Raw genomic sequence first — 23,937 nt, 5'->3', positions numbered from 1 at the left:
TAACACAGGATAAACAGGATATTACTGGGGTGTTTTTATCCTTTAGTTGGTTATCCCTGTTTTATAGACAGGGAGAGCCAAGAGTCCAGTTTTAATTCATGCTAAAGTTCCTCAGTCAAGTCCATATCCACACTCGGAAGAGGCCAGTGGTTGCCAGAGCCCGGCCCTGGAGGAGTCCCCTGGAAAACTGTGTGCTTCCTTGCTGCAGGCCCCACATCCTGCGGGATCCCAACTAGTGCTAGCACAGATAACAGACCGGTACCCAATGCTGCGGTTAGAAAATTCAGATCTTCATAGACAGCAAAGTAAACCACTATAGAGTGTTTTCAACCTGAAATCACGTTGTTGTTCTACGGACACAGTACTTTTCAGAAGACGCTACAGAGCAAAGAAGAGATGGATCAAGTATTTAACATGACCATCTTCCCTAATACCTAGTAAGATGCTGTGACTCAGTATGTTAGCGTTTGAGAAAGGCACCGCAAATTCAGCCAACATGGCCAGAACTGTTATTAATCATCAGCGTGACAGATTGTCCCTCTCCTCCAACATCTGTACTGGAAAATGCTGGAGGTGTGAAAACTCGAAGTAGAAAACCTAACCAGCCACTTTAAACTGAACTTTCCCCTCTGGCTCTGTCCCTGTCTGTCTGCAGAGCTCCTCTCCTCTCGCCCTCCACTGTCCGGCCGTCCCCAGCTGTCCTCACTGGGCACTGCAGCAGCCTGGGACCCCCACAGCAGGTTGCCTCACTTCCCATTTGTTTTAAGTACTGATGCCCCTTCCATCACATGAATACACGCAGAAGAAAGATATACCTGTGCGCACCAGGCACCTAGAACTAAAGAACTTCAGGCCATACTCGGTATCAGAAAATCCTCGCCAACACAGCTACTCATTTTGCAGTTGTAACTGTCACTAGTTACTTCCATTCCTATAGCATCTTCAGCCCAACAGACCAAGTCACTCGAGTCCCTGCTGAAACACTGAGCCTCCTGGGCTGCAGTTATTTAACAGTTAGCCCAGCATGCACCACATACACAAACCAGTTTAAAGCAAACCGGAATACATTCAGGCAACTGAGCCTTTGACTTCCTATTAAAAACTAACAATAAAAACTAATCAGATCCTGCTTTTCCTACGTTTTTTGCAGCACTGGATCTGCTCAGATTCCATCAAGTTTAATTAAGAGACCTAGCAAATGCTATCAATTCAATCTGCTCTGCAGAGCCATTGTACTATGCAGTCTCTCAGGCCATGCAGTAACCACCCAGCAAACTTGGCTGTTACTGCTGCACTAGAAATGTAGAAAAAGAAAGGCATGCCCCTTGGCCGGAGCAGGACAAGGAAGACTGGGGCTGAGAAGGAAAAATTAAGAGAAACAGGAAAGCAGAATCTGGCAGACTTAAATCACAGAAGGGAAACTCAGAGAAATTTTTTAACCCAGAAAGGAAACACATCCGAATGGCTAATTACTATCCAGGTCCTTAGATAACCAGGAGGATTTCAAGCGCATGAATAAAGGAGTTCTTTTCCACGGATGAAAGGGCACTGTCACTTCCTAGTTACTCTTCCGCTTGGCATAACAGTTAAGAATGCAGTATCAAAGGCACAAGCAGAGAAAACAGTTCTCTGGGTGCAAAGCTGAATTACTCCCCCTGAGGCTGGGGATAACGCACCTCCTCTGCAAGCCATGCTCTAGGTGGTTTGCATGGACACGGCTGGTGTCACAACCGAAGAGAGGACACCAGTTCCCTGCTGTACTATTTTGGGATTCAGTTCAGTACAGGAAAAACACAGCCAGACAAACAACTGTGAGCAGCCTCGTACCTTGGTGTTCCACCCAGTATCGACCTGGACCAGCTCTATTCACCTGCGAGCGTATGCCTGGAGATACCCGCTGCTGCATTAGTATACCTTTGTTACTAGTAGGCATTAAGAGAACTAAAACACTCTTTTGTTTGACTTGAAAACATTCTATTTAATTTATACAAATAACTACTAAATAGAAAAAGTAGATTAAAACAAAATAGTTATTTTTCTGGCAGAGTTTAAATGCATATTATATAGCTCAGAAGAAATAAAATGCATTTTCCCCACAGCATTCATGACCTAAAATTCTAGTTAATTCCTCCATTGCTTTCCTTTTCTAGATCAGTAAGATACTAGACACAGTGTCATGTGGGTAATGGCTATATATATGTTCCATATTTGAACTGAAAATATGTTACAGACCACACACCTACAAATGTGAAGCACTTAAAACGTGACTATCGAGTTGTAATATGGTAATACAGAAAACAATTTATGTTTCAGGTTATATTGTGTTACAAAAACATCTGTGTAAGAAATCATGAAAGAGGCCACATAAAAATAAGCTTTAACTTTATGCACTTATTTTACAGTTTAAAAAACTGGCAAGTGCACTAGTAATAAATAATTTGCAAGTTTTGTATAAACGAGAAATTCCTAATGTTCAGCATTATTGTAAACATCAGTACACATGTAAAATGCAGCTAAAATCTGACAGTTACATTTTCAGTTTACCAAATTAATTTCCTATTACTCAGGCATAGATCAATGTAGTATACAGCCAATCATATTTTTGGCAAGTCATGTCATTAAAATTAACAGTGACAGTGCAAGTAAGGAATGCAAAGAATTCCTAGTGCAATAAAGAAGAGAAGCACAGGCAATATTGCTGATTAAAATTTACCACTTCCATGTATTCACCTGGGAGTGATTAGGAGAATTAAAAAAAAGAAAAAAGCTGTTCAAAGCTGTTATTTAATGCCCTGATCTTGTCTTAGGATTTCTCTGTCTTCCTTCAGGCCACTACCTTTGCAACAGTACATCCAGCGTGAGTCCTTGTAGCTTGACCATTTGTGAAATGCCCATTGTAGTCACTGAGCAAAGTCCATATGGTTCCGATGTCTCCCAAACAGATGGCTTGGTAAGAACTTCTGCCTCTATAAGTAGCCACATGGGGACCAATCGTATAAACTGTCTGGCCAGACTACTTCTGAACCAGACAAATGCCTTCCTATCAGGAGAGCACCACGAGAAGAAGGTCAACAGTCAGCTTTCAGTTTATCTAAGGAATTATCAATTTTGGTCAAAGTCTTTTTGATTCGCAGGGCTGTTAGTCTCGCTGACGGGTTTTGATACCAGCATTCTTTCATCAGCTTGGCAAGAGATGTTAATGTCTGCAAAAAGAATTAAAAAAACCCCAAAACACGCATGTAAGTACACAAATCACAAGCCAAGAAGAAAGCACTCGATTGGGTTAAGCACTAACACAATAAGGTTTTATTGCCTGATTAATACTCAATTTTCAGAGTCTACAGAGAGTTTACTGCTATCTATCAAATATACAGCTTTCACACGTTGAAAAAACCCCAAGTTTGATCAAGTGGTTAAACCAAGAGAATAACTGGGCTGACTGGCGTGACAAGCTAGTGTAATTTTAAACAATGGCATTACGGTTTTTTTCCTAATTAAGAAAACACTAACAGAATCTCTTTTCAATGAAGCTGACTCCTGCAAGATCAGTGAAGGAAGCCAGAGAAGGTACAGATTTTCTGTCCGTGATTTCGTCGTGTCCAGCACAGCTTTAAATGGCTGGGATTCACAGCCAGCTGGTGCGGCAGCACAGGTCACGGCTCTACAACCGAAACCTTATAGCTGGGACCTCTGGTCCTTGCCGGCCCTAGCCAGCTGTACAGATTCAAACCAACCTCCATAGCTTCAGTAATAAGGAACAAAATAGCTGGTCAACCTGGAGAGTCCAGACTGATTCTGATGAAGAAAAATAAACACCAGCACTAGCCTTTCAAAAAGACGAAGAGTCTCTTATCCTGTAGGCAGGAGAGACCCCAAAATTCTGTTCCAAATCTGCATGCTTATAAGCCACAGAAAGGCCTACACAGGCTACCTTGCCCTTAAAGAAATTTCCCCTTGGAAAGCTAACAACAACATAGGAAGAGCAGCTTTAAAATAGTTATTGTTAAATCGTGCTACTAAAAGGCTAATCTGTGAATAGCTCAGACTTAAGTCTTAAGTTTGCTCACTGCATTTCCCTCCTGCTCCAAGATAAAGGTCTGCACCAGCACGCTTCCGAAATCTGTACAGGTAATGCTCCTCACAAGTCACATTGTGATCATTTCAGTTTCAAGTGATAACTGAAAATAACTTTCATGACTATTTCAAAAGAAGAAAGGTCAGCTCTCATCTTCTGCAAACTACCCACAGGTACATCCACTTACAGGGTCTGAGAACCATCTGTTGGGAATGTTCGGCCTTTGCTGATCTACACAGACCACTTTTCTCATGTCTTCAAAACTGGGATCATTTGGAACCAAGTCATAAAATGGTGGTTTATAGTCTTCCACAATACCTAGTGAGACACAAACAAGAGAGGCATTATTTAATGACTGTATCAGTGAAACAGCATTTCTGCACAGAAAGAGAAAGCAGATGACCCAGCCATCTAAGCAGCACAAAAATCTTTTAAAAGTTAACACCACAGTGTCAAGCAGCCATTAAACAACAGAACAGCACTTACTATCATAGGAACAGCTTTTTCTACCCAAAATGTTAAGTAATTCGCTCATACTACAATTCCACAAAGAAAGAACTATATCCATTTTGCAGATGCTTGAGCTGAAATGATGAGAAATAAATTCCCTTGCCAAAAGGCCATCTTTTATAATGCATGGAGGTTTACTGACTACCACAAAACTGGGATTTCTACTAGCAAATGTAGAAAATGTAAGGTCTGCATTGTGGTTTATAATAGGCTTACCATACACTTTGCGTGGTTTTATGATTCCTGAAAGAGTCCCATAAGCATGTCAGCATCTACAGACCCTCACACTGCTGCTTCAAGTAATTTTATTTCTCATTATTAAAATAGTAAAATACCTAGGGTAATTGGCACCAGATGCCATCACAAAGCCAAACACCTGAGAGCCTGTGGCACCCCAGTGTCTGAATGCATCTTCTAGGGTTCTGCGTTGAAAAACGAGTTTGTGTGTGCTCTCACAACTTGTCACCCAGCTTACATAGAACTGGCAGGCTAAAAAGCCTTTTGCCTACTCTTTAAGGCATGCATGCAGCACTGCTGTTTCATCAGGGGATTAAGCTCACAAATGATCTATAGGGAGCTCAGCTTTCTTAGGAAGCCAAATTAAAAACTAGTGTTCAAAGGCATTTGGGTCAGCAGCATGGAAAAACACCAAGTGAATGAGGCCCTCTATGTACAGTAGAAACATCGGCAGATCAATCTTAAAACTGCTTTTTAGCAGACTGGCAGCTATCCCACAGTCAGACGTACGTGAAATCCAGGGGCATTTCTGTTGCTTTAGATACGCTGAAGTTGAAAAGAGGTTCTCAAACTTTGCTACAGAGGTTGGGATTTAGTTTTCTTGTTCTATTGGAGATGAAGATCAAAATCCCATAGATCCTCTGTAAAAATCTGTAAATCCCTATTTGTGACGACTAGTCAAAAAGGGAAATGGTTTGCAGGAAATGACAGCTCCCTTAGAGAACAGTAGGGCAGTTAAAAGATCTGGCTACCCAAGCAGGTTACCATAACAAAGTAACTAGCAGACTGCTGGGTTTGCCCTATGGTATTCTGACATGGATGCAGAAGGACAGACTGTATTACATGCTGCGTAAAGATGCATCACCCACCCTCCTCCTTCGAGCAATTCGTAATTGCATATACCAAACATCGCCTACAGGGCTGAACTCTTGTTTTTACACTCCTCCTGCTTCCTCCCAGAACACAGAATAAAGTTTATTGTGGTAACTCAAGAACAGAAAAAACCTCTTGTGTATCCACATCGTCTATACTTCCGTTTCAGATTGAGCAGTAGCTTTATATGAGTCAAATGCAGAGCTTCAGAGCTACGTCATGTGGCTCTGAAAACGTTTCCAGGGTCATTAGGGTATTACAGATGAACTTTATCACTAAAAGAGAGAGTCTGGCTCTAATTTATATTTTCATGTGTTTTTTCCAAAGTATAGGGTATCTAACTGGCTATTTCAGATAAGACATATAGTAATAAACACGAAATGAACTGGGTCTAGCCTTTACTCCAATAGAGTGATTCTAGAGTACTCCGATCTACCACAGCCAAACGTCACAGACCCCCTGAGACCACCGCTGGCTCGGCAGCTGCCGGTCAGCGGTGCCAGTGAGCCACTGCAACCTCTAGCCCACACCGCTCTGCTCGCAAAACCGTCACTGAACTGTGACACGCTTCCCTCGCCCGCTGCCCCAGGAAAGCGAGCCAGCCGCTCGCTACGAGGGAGACCGGAGCGTCGTTCAGAACAACCTACAGCTTGCTGCTTTCTGGACACTTGTAAGGCGACTTCTGTAATGTACAAGATACTGTATTTTTTTCTCCCCAGGGTTGCTGGCTTTTTGCTACTCAAATCAACTAGAACTCACACACACAGTAGCGTTTTCTTCACCTTTATTCTTCATTACTTTAACATCAGCTTGTCCTATGCATGCACAAATCTAACCGTTGGAGGAAAGCAAGAGCTACACAAACGCCTAAGCAACAGACAGAGCCTTGTAGATGTAATGATGATCACACGCCAGGGATGCCTTTGAGCAGTAAACGTCTTTCAGCTTCTGGTGTTACTATTAAAATCAAACAAGATCACAATACTGGGAATGATAATGAAGATTCACAAGGAACAGAACTAAGTGCCAGGTACCAGGTGAGGAAAGATGCAAGGCACTGTACACTAGGAAGGGAGCACATTCAAAAGCAGTGAACAACCACTCTACAAGGAACAAGCGCTAGACTATTTAAAGAGAGTAAAATACTGATTTGGGGGTTTAAATTATATTTTTCCAGTACAGAGAGAAATGCTGAGTGGCTCCTGCTACTGTACAAAGACAATACACAAGTACTCTTGGTTGTGGCAAAGGAGTTTCCTACCACATTTCTGTTGTGGCTTAGTATAAGGAGGAAAAAGTACTGAGAATCACTGTGTCACCTTGAGGACCATTAGATAAGCTTTTAAAAAAAAAATTTAAAAAAGTAAAAACCCCCATATTTTAAAATTTTAAAATAAATTTTAAAAAGTAATCTGACTAATAAGTCTGATATAACTTCAGAGTCTCCATGAACTGAAGTACTAAACCAGGCTGACTCACTGGAATAGACTCTGCATTTCCACCCAGGAAATGAGATGACAAGTGTCCATCAGCATGGGATAGCAGCAAAAATGTCTAGCACACGTAACTGACAAGTGCCTCTAGCCCACCTAAGACACACCATCACCCAGTTCACACGAGCAAGCTACCTTGACCTCAGCATGCTCAGTCCCAGTGCCAGAGTCTTACTACAAATCAAACAGGGTTATCTGAGTGACCACCTGATGAAGTAATGATTTCCACACAGCTAAACACTTGGATTTGAGAAAAAATGTTTACTGCATTTCCAACCAGTGCAAGGAAATGTAATTACTTATGTCCACAGCCAGAAATACTGAGCAACTGGAAATAAGTACTGCAGAATTAGTAACACCGTCTTAAACGTAAGACTTTATTGACGTGACCAATGTCATGACGTATCTGTATTACTGTGAAAAGTGCTTCCACAGTGCCACTGAGCTCAGCCTGAATCAAATTACTGAATATTTACTGGCTGTCTTCGGTAGGTCTGTAGTCCATGATGAGTTTCATACCATCTTGGTGAAGCTACCAGCACAATCTGAGCTCTAAAGTAAACTACTAAAGTAGTTTAAAAGTAGCTCAGGTAAGTTGTCTGTGAACCGCAGTTACTGCAGCAATACATATGTTTCAAAACTTCAGCACAGGAATATTTAAATAATAGATACCATTTTGTGGTCTTCTCATTGCAAGGGGTAACTAGGTAAGACTGTGTGTATTTTTATACAAGTATAAACATATATTCATATACAAAGAGAAAAAGACATCTAATATTCTACAAAGGATTACCAGCCTCCAAAAGAGCACTGTGGCAAGACAGATTCCAGGTGAACTAATCAAAATTCAAGACTGGCAATAAAATCAAACTTATCAAAAGCTTAAACATGAAGTTTCGTCATCACATAGGCCAATGGCTACGTTCAAACAGACAATACTCTACACGGTGCCTGTGCGTAAGCAAGCACCCCTGTAAGCGCTGCTGGTCCCGTCACCCACAGCTACGAGCACGGTCCCTCGGCAGGCAGTGCGGAGGAAGACTGACTGCCTCCTCTATGCGCTGGCTTCCCTTCCCATCGCAGCGAGCATCACCTCTTGCACAGTGCATTAATCAGCCCCTGCCCAGCTAGCCCATCATATTATGGCAACTGGTAAACTACAGTGCTCACAGATTGCTGAGACAGACAAAGTGCAGAACATAAAACTGCACTGAAAACAATGAGGTTACAGCTTAAATTCTCAAGGCACTCACACTGACATGAACTGCAACCCAGAGGTCTCCAAATATTGGGCAATGCAATGAGCAAGTCTTCATAATTGCCTACGACGTACAATTGCCAATAAACAGAGTACATCCTAAGAAAAACTAACACCACGCATTTAGAAGACTTTCCTCTTTTCTCTAATTAACCACATACACCTTCACCTGAGATCATCATCACACTTTGCGATTCGGCTGACGTATGTTCTTGTATCAGAACAATACCTATTCCTTTTGCTGCATACGTCTTCAAGTAACTCCTCTGACAGTGAAGGGAGAAGGAAGGCGAGGTCATGAGCTCAGCTCTGGCCACCCCACAGAGAGCCTCTGGAAGCTCCCTTCTGCTCCTGCAGTCAGTCCCATGACTGCCAACGGCTTCCAGCAAGACAGGAGCTGCTCGCTATGGACCCTGCAAGTTAAACTGCACCAGAACAGCTGTCCACCCACAGAGACTACCCTGCTCTCTTGATCACAGAGAAATGCCCATTTTGGTTCTCTGCAGAGCTATCAAAGCAAGCTCTCGTGCTTACAAGGAAACCTAAATTACCCACCCGTACCTGATGCATTTTGCTACCTCCAAGTCAGCTTTGTTTAAGCACCCCGTAAGTATCCTAGAGAAGACAGTGGCTTTGCACAGTGCTCCAGGCCCCAGGGAATCTCACTGCAAGCTTAGAAGGTCTGCAGATCTCAGAAGTGCCACCTTCCAGCAGCTTTCTCATAACAAGCCTCACTGCAGTGTTTCTGGAGACAACTAGCTGCCTGTGGCTGCTGTGCTGAGAATTATCCTGAACAAGGGAGCAATACTTTTTTTTTTTTAACTCAGTAAATTATTTTGGCCACCAACAGGTAACAGATGGAGTAAAAGGTTCATATTTAGAAGAAGTCCTGCACTTTAAACATAATAACAATATTTGCTTCTAGAGCTGCTGCACATTTGCCTGTCCTCTCTCCCCACTCCCCGTAGTCCAGTGCTTACACCATTTGGACAAATTTCCACTGAGGTCAGGGAATGGAGGGGAGATAATGGACGAGAAATAAGGCAAATACTTTAACTTCCACTAGAATTTGAGCCAGGCTTTGTTATTCTGTACTAGCTACCACAAGCCTTCACTGCTGTATCTTATTGCAGCCTACCTTTGTCCACTCACTGCTCCTCTCTCCACAAAGCTTCCCACACTCCTTCCTTCGGCTCTCAACAGCTGCTTTTTGAGAATGTCTAAAGCTATCTTAATCCTTTCCTCCAAAGTCTTCCCTCAAATTCTGACTTGCAATAGCTCCCAGCAAAAAAAGCCCTCAGTTCTTCAGTTTGAGCCACTCTGACTACTGCCTATCGTTCTGGCCATGCCCCCTTCGAACTAGTTCATACTTGGATCCTAAGCTGGCAGGCACCCTGGCTGGCACCAGCCCTGCAGGGTTCCAGCTTACCATCAGAGCTCAGAGGTACTGCAGCAAACAAACAACTAGTCATCTTTTCCTGAGGATGATAAACCCGTTGTCTGATGTCAGTTACAGAACCCCAGATTTGGATTTAGTTGGAATAGATCAGACAGACACAGAGCCAGTAAATGCATACGACTATTCAGAGTTTCCTCAGATCTAAACACGTGGCGATTAACAATCCATCACTGCCAGTGTCTGCAGACATGCCTGAAGGGCGTCTTCTGCCTCCTCCTGTCCACTTGGGTCCAGAAAGCACAACCAGAGGTCCAGAAGTCAGAGAGGGCTTCTGAATTAACAAGCACAATAAATCACACCAACAGATACCCAGCTTAAAAGTTCTTAAATTCAGACTCCCTTGCCAAGGAAACATGAAGCAACACTGTGCTACAAAACAGGATTGCAGTGGCACTTTTCCCAAGCAGAACTGTACTTCGACCAAGTCCTGCTTTGAGTGCATTTAACTTGGTAAAGCAAGAGCATCCCTGAATTCTGATCACTTCTTTACTTCCTACATATTTTCCTTCTGTGCCTTAGATAGTGTCATGAGAAACAGCCACCTAAAAGTATTCACTATAGTTTAATGACACACGGAAAAAGTTTAGAGACTTTATGATCTAAAACCTTAACTTTGGTTTGAAAATTTATTTGGCATGAATTATTTCTCATCACAATTTAGGATGTAGCTGGGGACCCTCTTTCTTCTCTACCTTCACAGAAATGACAACAATACTCAGCCGTTATACCCAACATACTAACAACTTCAACACAGGCAGAAAAGTGTCAGGAATCAAAATACTTTGGAGGTCCAGTATTTTACTGTGCATCCTATGCATTTTGGTGGCAGATGCTTTGCCGTGAATTACCATTTGCTTAACCCCTTCTAAAAACAAGGAAAGGAGTCCCAAATACTTACCGTTGCTAACCATGCGTCTAGCTACTTCCCAGAGGACCAGCCCAAAAGCCCAGATATCGACCCTTTTATACGAGTCAAAGCAGTCTGCCTGGATAGTTTCATCCAAGACTTCTGGAGCCATGTAGCGTTTGGTACCCACACGGGGATTGTTCCCCACGTCCAACTGGTTCGTGCTTTGGGAGTGCATTACCGCAAGGCCTAAAGGGCAGAAAAAAAATATCACTGTTAAGTCCCCTTTAAAACTATAGCAGCATACATTTAAAATTACATGTGAGCAGTGACACACATCAGACAGCTTCTTAAAAAGAAGGAGCTGAGAGTCCAACTGTCCAAAGACCAACTGGGTCAGCTCCAAACTAGCTATCAAAAACAGCCTCTGTGTCCCTAGACTTAGACCAATTATCTCCTCAGGGATTACCATTAAGCATGTTATTGCACTGTTGCAAAATGTTGTCATTAAGTGTTTTGCAGCCACTGGATGTCACCAGCACTCTAGGCACGTATACGCAGAAGGCCAAGCATCTGTTACTTAGAAGAAAACAATTTCATACAGCATTCAAATTTATTTATAGAACTTTTGGGTAGGTGGATATATCCAAACTGTGGGGAAGAGAGAAGAAAAACACTGCATGAGGAATACACACAGGTTAAAAAATAAAGCTGGAAAATAAAAAACACCATATCTGCAGTAGCTTGAAAAACAAACATCCTCAAGCTGATCTAAAGTGAGCCAGTCAAAACCACTCTACCTGGTTTCTACTAATTACTAAACATTTAAGCAAAGAACATTATGTGAGGGACTAAATTACTGTAAATTTGGAAACACACAGAGTACTCGTTTTGCCATGGTAAACAGAGAGCACTGCAAATTGAACAGCAACATGTGCATGACATAACTAAGCAATAGAAAAGACGACGCAAACTCTCCCTAATTTCCTCAACAACACTTGCAAGAATAACATATACTATTTACATTTAACATGAGTTTATTTCAGATTAAACTTAAAAAGCTTTTTAACTCAGTCCAACAAAAGATTAACTTATCACCAGATCATTAAATTTTTTTTTCCTTTCCAAAAAACAGTCTGTACTTCACTGTAACAAAAATTTGGAAACACTTTCCTACAATTTAAATGCACTTCAAGTAATTTCAAGCTGCCAAGAAAATGCTTACGGCACCTCTAGAAAGATACCATCTACTAACCCCATGACTGCTAAGATGATAATTTGGAAAGCCTGCCCTCCAGATAGAAATATTTTTTGTCATATATATACACACACACACACAAAGGACATACACACAGTTATACATTTATGTATTTGTTTCTATATTATACAATATGTATGGATTATAATATTCTTAAAGAGTTGCACATTGGAAACAAAGGTTAGAAAACAAATTTCCTGGCAAATTCTGAAGACGTCAAGACTTTGGAGAACGCTTTGATAAAAATCGTAACACTCCATTCAAATTGGGCAAAACAGATTCAATAGATTGAGAGGCCAAAGGTTGAAGGCTGAGGGATGCAAGTCAGCATCCCACACACTACACGCTAAGAAAGTGTTGCAATAAGGTCAGAGGACAACAATGTTGTAATCAGGTTCTCATCATGGTGGCATCTGTGCTGTTTATGAGAGTCAGGAAGCAGATATTGCCCTGCTTCAGTTTCTTTTCACCTCAGGAGATCTCAATGCACATTTAACTTACGGGTGCATAAGTGCTTGTCAGAGAAGCTCTTACTGTAAGATAATAATTCTTTTTTAAAAAGGGAAAAAGAGAAAAAGCTTGACAGGAATACAAATTGATGAAACACACTGGTTTTCAAGACACCAAAAAATCCTCTTTAGTATACCGGAGTATCTGCTAGAAACAGACATTGAGCAAATACTTTTTGCTAGCATTCTTTGCACTCTCCTTACAAATACCAGTGTTTGTTTCAAACGGATGTTCACTGCTCTATATGGACAGGCAAGGGGAAGGAAGGAGTAAGAGGAGCGTTGGGCTTTTTCTTCTTTTTGTATAGAGCAGCAGAATAATGCTTATGAAGTTGCTCAACTACGGCCTATTACCATGCACGTGAATTGCTTTAGAAGGGTAGAACTTTTCCACAGTGCTGACAGATTGAAGCAAGATTGACATCCATCCTTGGACTTTATCACATAGCTTCTGCTTAGCTAGAACATATTTGAAACAGCCAGATTTGTAACTCCAACTCGGGATACTCAGGTTGCCATTCGAGATACTAGTTTCCAGCACGCTTGCTGAAGGACAAGCGGCCAATTCACAAAGCCCTTGCAGTTGTGCCAGCCAGAAGGACCAGGACTGAATGGCCACAGACACCAAGCACACTGCGGTTCAGGCGTGTGGCACCCAGGCTGCCGGCAAAACAGACAACTGCACAATATGCATCAAAGCTATTTTATTCCTCTCTGTTTTTAGAGTTGACATCTATTCTTAACAGGTACATTGCAAGTCCAGAACCTGGTGTGACTGACAGAACCCAAGAAGTCCAGCTTAGCCCTGGGCAGCTCTAGTGAATCTTTCCATCTGCTCATACTTAGCAGTCTAAGTGCCATTTTTCTTGTATGATGCATGTGTTGAAACAAAGGAGACCAGAGGAGGAAAAAAGACAAAACTATACAGAAAAAAGGGCATGAACATATGGCAGAAGCAACAAACCCTTTGGTAACTCTCCTTTACAGATAAGGAACAAACAAATAACACATCAGATACATGCCTGAGGATTTCATGTTTAAAAAAATAGGTTTTATGGTGGTAAAATAGCTAACTGGGAAATGTTTATTGCTGTGCTCTCTCAGAAAATCTCTCAACTCTCTGAAGCCTCTAGATAAATAATGTAGTAGATTTCACTTTATTAGTGTGATGTCAATCAATGCCAGTATGTGCTCCCCCTCCTCAGCGTGAACTACAAATTCACTGAAAAGCCAGTCTCTGAAGTTTGGCATTTTCAACTTACTGCTCCATTTTTTATACTATTCCCTCTGCAAATTTAGATAGGCCCAGGTGTGCGGCTTTCATCTTTTCCCTGTGCGTGTCTCATGTCCCTCAGGCAGAAGTGATAGGAACTATGCCGTGGAATTATTATTGGGGGGAAAAAAAAAAATCCCATCTCCCAATACACTTGTTTTCTAGCCAATGGCTCCCCAATACTGTTGTTCTACCGCTATTTTCTCCCTTGTCTTCAAAGAAAAGGAAAAAATAGTCAGACATACTCCCAAGGTGTGAACAAGCCATACTGCTGCAACCATTTCTCAGCTTCTCAGCATCTCAGCTTAACGTCTAAACCCAGCTGGTCACGGGGAAGCCCATTTTGGGCTCACTGAACTACCTGGCAGCAGGCTCAAGCCTGGAGGGACCCACGGCGCTCGGGACAGTGAGCGCACAGCTCTCGACTACCGGCAGAAGGGCGCTTATTAGCTCGGAAACGAGCTGAGGCCTCGTGACTGCTGCCCTCCGCACCGTGCGTGGCTCCCACAGGGAACACCCGAGCAAGCCCGGCACGCGAGGTGCCCCCCCCTCCCCGGCACGCGAGGTGCCCCCCCCCCCCCGCCCCCCCCCCCGGCACGCGAGGTGCCCCCCGCAGGGCGCCGCATTCTTGGGTGGCAAGCGCCACCTAGCGGCTGTCCCAAAGCGCCGGGCCGCGCCCGCGCAGCCGAGCGGCAGGTCACTCTAAGGTGCGCCCAAGACTTCGGCGGCTGGAGTTATCCCGAGTATTCGATTCCCGCAGGGATGCGCCGAGCATATGAGCACCGAAACAAACCCACCTAGATCCGCTATGCAGCACTGCCCGTTCTTCTTCACGAGGATGTTTTTGCTCTTCAAGTCCCGGTGAGAAATGGCAGGCTTCCCCTGCGTTCCAAAGATCTCTATGTGCAAATGCGCAAGACCGCTAGCTATGGACAGCACTATGCGCAGGCAGCTGACCGTGTCCAGAGTAGTGAGCTGTAGGTAGTCATACAGGGACCCCATTTCATGGTAGTGGGTAATTAACCACAGCTGGGTACTAGAGTTTCTGGAAGTCATATCAGATGCAATAAAACCTAGAAAGAAAAAAAGGAGAAACGACAACATAAGATGACAGAGCTCCTTCAAGACTCCCCCAAGAAAAGAATCAGTACTACAAGGCCCCTCTTACAGTTTAAAACTCTGTTTAATTAAAACTCTTCCACAATTGTACTGCCCTGAAAACAGACTGCCGGTTATTACTGTGATGAAAAAAGAGCCGACACGTTCTGGAACTCTAACTCAAGTCGATTCACAAGAATGTATCTATGTGTTTGCTGAGACTGACAAAATACAACTACTTGCTAGGACCACATGCTTTGAGAAGTAAACTGGTTGGGGTTTTTTTCCTTCTTTTTGAAGGACTTGGGGGTGTGGAAGTTTCCAGTCAAACAAAAAGACCACCAGGTTGTAGCACATCTGCTGCTCTCCACATAACAGGATTACACTGCAGAGAAGCAATACCTCAAACAGGTAAGTCCTCAGTAATCATTTCCATTTTTAAAGGACAACAAGCAGCCAGGGCAGGCTGCTGAGAAAAGGGTTACATGTGTTTTATGTACGTATCACATCCCAATAACCGGACACTGTTGTGCCAGCTTCACATTTACATCCAAGGTAAGCCTATTCGGAGCACTTCAACAATCAACCTTGACATGTCAAAAGCTTGCTGTCCCCACAGGGAGTGTCACACCCTTCTGACCAAATACCGATTCAAAAAAGCACATCTCAGCACAGCAACAGCTTGCTCTCCAATGATCTCCGATGGCTTAAAAAGCTGCAGAGGGATTGCCGCAGCTTGAGAAATTATCAGACCTATGGGACTGCTCTAAACTGCTGTAGGCTCCAAATGCCTGATCTTAACTGTTCACCAGCTCGCAATGGAGCCACGGGATATAAAAAGTGGCAGATGGCTAAGGACAGTGTGGCAGCATCAGAAGATTAGCATACCAAAACCCAAAGAATAGTAATTCTTCTACTTTAAATACTAGACAGTTCAACTGGTGTGCAACTTCCATGGTGAAGTAAGACAGAGCACCTTTATGCATCATAGCTGTATTTCACAATGACTTTCTACAAAAGAACAGAGAAAAATTTCTCTTAAAAAAATCATGAGCTTCAAGAACTGCTTTCAGAAATGTGGTGTGTTAAAACTGAACCCAAAATTCAGGAGTAGCTCCCCTCCTGTTACCTCTGAATCTGCTGTGTATCAGCCCACTGTTGACTTCAACAGCTTTAGCTGGGAAGCAACAAAAGTTTTATTCCGAAGTTAGAGGAACAAATCATGTTTATTAAAAGCCCACATACGACATTTGTCAGAAAGAACACCCACTATTTTCTCTCCTGAAGTCAGATTTCTGCACAATGTGATACTTTTGTAATCTGTGATACTGTTTAATACTGCATCTAAAAAAATTCTATAAAATAGCCAACAAATTTGACAGTTATCAAGAAAGACTAAACACAGACAGGGGAACATGGGAAATGTGTAATGTAATTTCAGCTAAGTTACTTGCTCTCTCGGGAAGGAAAGTTCAATAATTCACGTTTCGGGAGGCCACTAAATTCTTTTTGTAGTAACAAAGGAACTGCTTCAGGAAACATTAGACAAACGTCTAGCAGGGTGAGCTATAGAGCCAAGGAATATTATCTGACAGGAAACAAGAAGAAGGAGCCCAAGTAAAACTGATTGAAGACAGACAGATTGTGGGCGAGGTAATGTCAGCACACAGAAAACATGCTGCTACTTTTATTTGTAAAGGTGGCACACCAGTGAAAGAAGGTCACATCTACTACGAATCAAAAGGGCTGCTTAAGCTGCAGCCACGGCTCACAACACAAAAAAGCCATTTTCTAAGCTCTCAGAACCGAGCACACAAGGTACAAGGGATGCAGAAGGTTCAAAATCATCGTGCTTTCATATTTACAGGGAAATGAGATACATCATAAAGGGGCAACTATAGTTGAAGTTTAAACACCAAAGGAGCTTAGTATGACCCTGAGCAGAACAGTTAAACAGAAGAAGATGATAATTCATGCTGCAGTTTATTCAGGCACAAGGAAAAGTATTCAAATATTTAAATCTCATTATAGACTCCTCCTCACTTTTTCTCCCTCTATTTCTCCCAGGCATACTAAAGTTATAAAAAAACCCTAGATACACTTGCACGATGTTCATTTGCCATGTGGCTGCCCTGCAACATGAGCTGCAAGGCTGAATTCTTAGCATGCGGGCCTGTGGCACCTCCATTCTTCTCCACACACTGTGCGGCCGACAATTGATTAACCTGGTTGACTGCTTCTTGCTAGAATATTTCTGCAGGAGGGCAACGAGTCACGGTAGCTACAACACTTTCTCCAGTTGAGACTCAGACTTCAGCACCCTCCTGCAAGTCTCCCCCTTAGAATTTCCCTTCAACTATTTATCACAAACACAAGAGCCTAATCTCAAAGATTGCAAGATATCTGGCAAATCTGCAGTGCTTTGCAAGTGAACTGTTCAGTTAACTCACCTTTACGCCAGCAACACTAGGAAACATGAATATGGTTGTTCTACGTACCTAAAATATTTTCATGCCGCAGCAATACAGTGTTGTACAATTCAGTCTCCCTGAACCAGGATTTTTCATCCCTAGAAGAGAAGATCTTCACAGCAACATTTTCTCCTTGCCACTGACCCCTCCAAACTTCTCCATAACGGCCCTTTCCTGGCGGGGGAAAAAAACACAGTAAAAGTTGTCAACTAACCATCTTCACAGGGCAGGACAGGATTAGCTAATAGGATGGAAACTCAACAGTTATGGCCCAAACATCACACTGACGTAGTTTCATCACACCTGCATACACTTTTTACCAATTTACAGTCACGCTGTGCTCCACTGTCCCTTAACTTTTCCTCTTTGTTTCAAGTGCAAGCTCTGAGAGTATGGATCTCTCCTCCTCGCACACTGGTACAGTATACAGAGTGTTTGTACTGGGCAGGTGTAATTATTCAACTACCAGCAATGAAAGCGCTTTTGCAGCTTAAGCAAATTAGGCAACATACTACAAGGTCAGTGTACACCATACAAATAAGCCTATGAATTCTGAAGTTAGGAGGACAGGAAGGCTATATAATGCTGGGGATACAGCCCTTACATTTCTATTACATCATCAGCCCTTGCAAGAACACCCAGTACAGCCAGACACACAAAATGCAGAATGACAATTTAAGAAAAACAAACCACAGAAAATCACAAAACCCCACCCGCAAATAAAGAAGGATAGAGAAAAACCCACAAAAAAACCAGAAACCCAAAAAACCCATCCCTGTCCTGTGGAGATTAGGGCACACTGTCTGCATGCCAAGCTTTTTACCCAAATAGCTTAGAAGAATGTATGAAATTATCAAGTGCCCAACAGCAAAGCAGCATCCTGGACAGGGCACACTGGAAAAGTTCTGATCGTTGCCATTTTCATTGCAGCCTGAATACGATAGCCTCAGGCTTCACGCAATGAATTGTGCTAGATTTGACAACTATAAATCTCCAAATTCTGCCCTTCGTTGCTCTGCCGTTCAGCGTTCTTTAGAGGCACGTATGACTCAGTAGCAGGTATAACCAAATGAAGAGAGATACCCAGCACTAATGCCTCAATGCTGTCACCCAGAAAAGACTTCCCGCACAAACACTTTCATCTGGTTCTGCCACACAGGCTAAAACACATGGTCTCTGGAAACAACGCCAGCCTGAGTTAACCTGGGAGCAGGCGTACTTCCAGACACACACTTATTCACGCGTATATACATGCACAAAAAGGTATTTCTATATTACAGGCAAAAATCATCATGCATATCATACTCTACAGTTTCTGAGAAAATGCAGAGCATCAGAGGATCTACACTTGGATTTAATACAAGCGTGAACATTTGTGCCTACTCAATACATACTATAAGCCAGAAGCAAAGAAACACTGGTAAAATGTAGGCCCAGTCCCTACGGATTCAGAGATTCATCTGTTTTAGTCGGGGGCTTGATTTAACACCCTGATGAGTTAACACTTCTAGTGACTTACAGGAAGGTGTTAACCTGTTCTGAGTTCAAATCACTGAAGAAGAGGCATAGAACATTTTTAAAACAGTCTTTTTTTCTAAAATAATCAGTCGTTATCATGCCTTCCTCACCTCTTTAGTGCCAGTATGGCATCTTGGCTCAATGTCTCTGCCTCAGGATAACTTTGACCCAAATGCTTCATAAAATTACTAAATGCAAATGTAACACTATTCAATTAATTATATATATATGCTGAAGAAAAATTTAATGGATCATTAACATTAAAACACTAAAGTCCTGAAAAAAAAAAATAAAGACCCGGAAGAGTTTTAGGGAAGAATTACTAGAGAGAGTCTGTCCTTTAGGGGGAAAAGAGCAGCAACAGTACATCATTGCCTGCACAGTCCCAAAGCAACAGTGCAGAGCAAGTAAGCTACAAAATATTTGTGCTACCATTCTAATGGCACAGAATGACATTTTTAAAATGCCACTTTGCTTGATGCTTCAACTCCAGATCTCAAATCCAGATGATCCTTTTCTAATTCTAAAGCTTTCTAATTGAACACCATTTAATGAACTAATGTTTGTTTTACAGTTTGACAGTTTCAAACTTGAAATTGAGCTTGCTTTTCTAAAAACATAGTTTATTTCACTTACGAAGTACCCAAACAAGCCTAGTTTGTATTTTCTAACATCACCTTACTAAACAAAGCTTAAATTTTTTCCAATCATAAAGCACAGATGATATTTGCCCCTTTCTGCATAGATCTGAAAGGAATTTTTTCCCTTCACTTAGCAAAACCAAGTATGTTCTGTAAGCTGAAGCCTGAAAAGTTTCATATATTATATAAGCAACTGAGGAAAACCAGATAATTAGGATGGGAGATAAAGCATTCTCTCTGCATTTGTTACCAAGACCTGGCACTAGACACGAACAGGACTTATACTAACCTACACACTCTACAAGTGTGATCTGGCGAGCCACCGTTCTTTGCACCAAGAAAGGAAGTCCAGAACCACTTCCAGATGTGCAGGAATGATCCAACAAATCCTGTTCAAAAGGAAAAGCAGAAGTTTATAACCTATGAGAAACTGCATGTTTTTCCCTGTTTAAGTACACAAAGGTACACCACTTGACAGGATAGGTTAAGTTAAATGTCATTGGTATCTCAACAGCTCTGGTGATGCCATTTGATTACTTAGGATCAAGACACACTGTTGCCATCACCGTACAGATGGACAGAGAATGCTCTTCGCAAGATTTTACTACTCAAAGAGCATCCCATGCATAGAAGAGACTGGTAGGGGAGCCGTAACTTATGCATAATCACTTTCTGTTGGAAATCTTACACACACCAAAAAACAGCAAACAAGCATCATTTCATCCTCAGATTTCTTATTCTGCCTGCATCTTTTATTTGGCATTACAGTATCATTTTGGTTAATAAATAATTTTGTTTAATACATAAGTGACAATAAATTTACTGCCTGTGAACCTGGAAGCTCACTCATAGCCGACGAGCTATCCTCTGTGGCGAAATTCCACCCTTTTTCAGCACTTTGTTCTTCTACTTAGCTTATGCTCTCTCAATTCTGTATCTGTCACCTGTTTCAAAAAGGTTAATATCAACTTTCCTCCCCCAAATTTTCTATGTCTTCCAATAATTTGAGCTGCCTCAATAAGAAATAAACTTACTTTCTCCAATTTCTCCTATACCCAAGGCCTTCGTCCCTACACAGTTTAGCAAAAAGAAAAACAGTATTTACTTTTGAACATTCACACAGACTTTGCCCATTTTTTCAGTTACCTGTTGTTTCTTCCTAGTAAAGATGACTAGGAGGGCACAGCAACACAAATGTGTTTTCACTGATTAGAGCTAGGGTCATGTCCTAGCCCCGCTGATCTGGTATCAGATACTATCAAAATCTATTTTACAATTCCCTATGAATAAACGTGCATTAGAAAGAGACATTCAGAACTTTCAACTTTTTTTTATTACTGTAAACAGACTCCAGAAACAGCCACAGCTGACAGTTTCTAATTGAAGTGGTAAGACAGATAAAACACAGTCCTGTAATACAACTTGCTTTTTCAACACCTTTTTAATCAGTGGCCTGCACACAATTTGTGCTCAGCTAACCATTTTGCCTGAAAGTATGCGGAGGGGTGTCAGTTTTCCTGAAAAACAACCTACAGACGTGTGTCTTTTGGGTCCGCGTAAGCAGAGGGGAGAGGCTACAGCACACAGCTCACAGCACGGGGCTCACAGCCAGGGATGCCTCAGGGGCACCCGGACCAGAGAGGCACCCGCCCGCAGGGACGAGCCAGCTGCCGACACTGCTGCCCACCAGCACATGCGCCTGCCCTGCCAGCGTCCGCACAACCCGATGGCACGGCCACCTAGGACACCCGCACCGTCCCGCGCCAGCAAGTTGTGCCGTTGGGAGCCGTAGAAGCAGCGTGATCTGTCAGTAAGGGAAAAGCATCACTTAGTTGTCAAGTGTTTTCCTTCAACTTTTAATCGCATGTGTAAGGCCACTGACTTCACCAAGCTGGAGGCTTGCTTCGCTGCTGTGCTTTCCCAACAAGCTCCCCCCGCCGCCGGAGCACGCTCCGGCAGGTGGAGCGGGCGAGCACCCCGAAACTGAACCCTTCTGGAAGGGCCGAACCAGCGGGCGGATTTGCACAGCAGCTCAAGACCCCCATCGCCCATGCACCATCCTCCCTGCTTTTGAGTGCGAGCATGAATTTATGAAACTACGCGCCCCTGCAAAGCAGAGCTTCAGCTGCAACAGAGGAGGAGGAAGGCTGCTGCAGCAATCTTCGCTTCCTTGCTCCTGTGTGCCCCACCTTGCTTTTGACACAGTGGGAACCACTGGGGAACTGCTGGTGAACTACACCCAGTGCTATTTGGGATGTTCTAGTCTATCTCACTGACCTGCAGACACCACCCCAGAGAACAGGCATCCAACAGGTCCTGTATCATACGTCTCAGTCTCACACAGATGCCCTAAAAACCACACGGCACCTTAATGTCACCAGACACCTCTGGTTTAGCAATCGAATCCCAAAAATAAGTGCTAAAAATTAATTTAGTAACAGTGAAGAGAAGCCAAATCATGCAACCCTTTTCCGTTACGCAGGTAATCTGCCAGATCGAGAGTTGTAGCTACATCCTCTGCAGCACAGCAAGAACTGCTAGTTGCAGAAGCCTGTTACCCTCAGCAGGGAAGAGACGGGGAGAGATCCATGCTTTGGTTAGAGATTATTTCACATGCATTACACAGAAAATTGAGATAGTTTGGGAGTAGCAGTTCTCCAGTACAGGCTCTTTGCTCATCCCTCATTCTGCCCTCCATCCAGTTTTCTGTCCTTTACCTCCGCTACATTTCATCTCCTCCCTCCATCTTTGTTCCAACCTTCCTTCCCTTTCTCCTTTGCCATAGGCACCTTGCCCATCTCCCGCCCCAGCTCCCGTTTCTGCCCTTGCTGTCACTATTCCCTTGGCCCCGTGTGGTCAGTGACCGCCTCCCCCACCGCTGCCCATCCCGAGAGGCACAAGTGCTGCACGCCCTCCTCTTCTCCACCTCCGCCCTACGGCCAGAAACATCACAAAGGTGCCTCGGCTCGGGAAGAAACATGCCCTGTCTCCACGTGGAGCACCACGCAGCGTCCAGCCCACCGGGGAACGGACTCGCATGCCTGTGAACAGACCTTTTAAACCATCAGCTTTTGAAGCGGCTCAAGACAGAGAGCCCCGAGAAGAATGGCGACAAGCACGTCTGGCACCACAGGGGTTTCTCTGATAAATTTCAAGTCCCTGCCCCAAATCAGAACTTCTTTAAAAGACAACGCCCAAATAATTTATTCCTTTTCTAAAGTGACTGAGCCACACTAGATGAACAGTTCCTCAAAAAAAAAAATCTGTGGTAGATAACAGTCATGGGAAGTTTTTGGCCCAAACTATTCAAGTTTGGTACAGTTATTTATAACTGAAAACAGTTTTAAAATAAACAAGGTGATAGGAGTATTACCTGTATCACCTACACTAGATATGTCATTGATACTCCAGAAAATTTTCCATAACACGTTTTTCTTAAAAGTTTATCAGTTTCTAGTATTTTTAGTGCATGTAAACCAGACTTTAAACTGTAAGCTTATAAAAAAAATGAGTGAGATTCTAATTGAATGTTAAAATCCTATTAGCCTTTTAAAATGCTAATACCCAGCTACTTTTATGGCTAGGACTTCCGTACTAGTTCAAAGCATGAATAACTGTATTACTGGACTTTTTTTTCTTTAACAAAGGAAAATAGGATAAAAAAAGTATAAGCATAATCAACTTTCTAATATTTCCAGCAAACTGTGCTGCTGGGCTTTAACCAGATCAAATGGAATCTCATTTTCTCCTAACCATTTTTTCTAATGAGTGCTCAGAAAAAGATAATCTAAGAATGACAGGAGACTGCTATTTTGCTTTTTAATACAAACTGAGAGCTCATTTTCTTTCCTACTTGTATCAAGAGGGGGAAAAAACAACCAACCCAAACTTATCTGCAGCAGACTTGAAGAGGCCACAGCTCTTTGCACTTCCCATTAGGAAGCTTAGGACTTTAAACATTTGCTACACTATGGAGACTAATCCTGAATGTAAACTAATCTAATGTGTAACAAAACCAGCGATTTAAAACACACAATGGAGAAGAGAAATCTGGAATTTAAAAAGACTTACTATTTAGATGAACATTTAGAAACAAGGAACTATCAATTTTTTTTTTTTTACAACACCAACACTCAAGAGACACCAGAGGCACTGCAATCATAAAGCTAAGAGCATCTGACAGCTGAGAACAAAACAGCTCCATTAGACCAAGCCTTTACAGTTAGCAACTTCTCCAATTTCTTTTTAAAAGAATTTTGATATATTCTTCTCCGGTGTTATCACAGTTTCCAAGTAACATTAAATGACTTGAAGTGCAAAAGGTTTGCAAATGGAATGGGAATGGTCTTGCACTGATAAGAGATACTAGCTGGTAAAAGCTGGAAGTCAGTGCTTAGAGACAGATAACCAGTTACAC

At 42.6% G+C, this 23,937-nt stretch overlaps 1 protein-coding gene across 1 annotated transcript in view; it reads right to left on the bottom strand.

Annotated features, from left to right (window-relative positions):
• Positions 1-334: 334 nt before the first annotated feature.
• The window catches only part of ACVR1 (activin A receptor type 1), a 69,793-nt gene continuing 46,190 nt past the window's right edge, over positions 335-23,937 (bottom strand). Inside the window, exons 5-10 of the mRNA XM_059820694.1 lie at positions 19,810-19,909; positions 17,389-17,535; positions 14,590-14,865; positions 10,804-11,001; positions 4,263-4,393; positions 335-3,203 (exon numbers count right to left, since the gene is read on the bottom strand). Coding sequence (XP_059676677.1) covers positions 3,069-3,203; positions 4,263-4,393; positions 10,804-11,001; positions 14,590-14,865; positions 17,389-17,535; positions 19,810-19,909 — 987 coding nt within the window. The 3' untranslated portion in view covers positions 335-3,068. The remainder of the gene's footprint in view (positions 3,204-4,262; positions 4,394-10,803; positions 11,002-14,589; positions 14,866-17,388; positions 17,536-19,809; positions 19,910-23,937) is intronic.

Source organism: Gavia stellata, chromosome 8 (assembly GCF_030936135.1).
Source record: "Gavia stellata isolate bGavSte3 chromosome 8, bGavSte3.hap2, whole genome shotgun sequence".
In the NCBI taxonomy this organism is placed as follows: domain Eukaryota; kingdom Metazoa; phylum Chordata; class Aves; order Gaviiformes; family Gaviidae; genus Gavia; species Gavia stellata.
The sequence above is the reverse complement of the archived record's forward strand: the minus strand, read 5'-3'. Positions and strand labels throughout refer to the sequence as shown.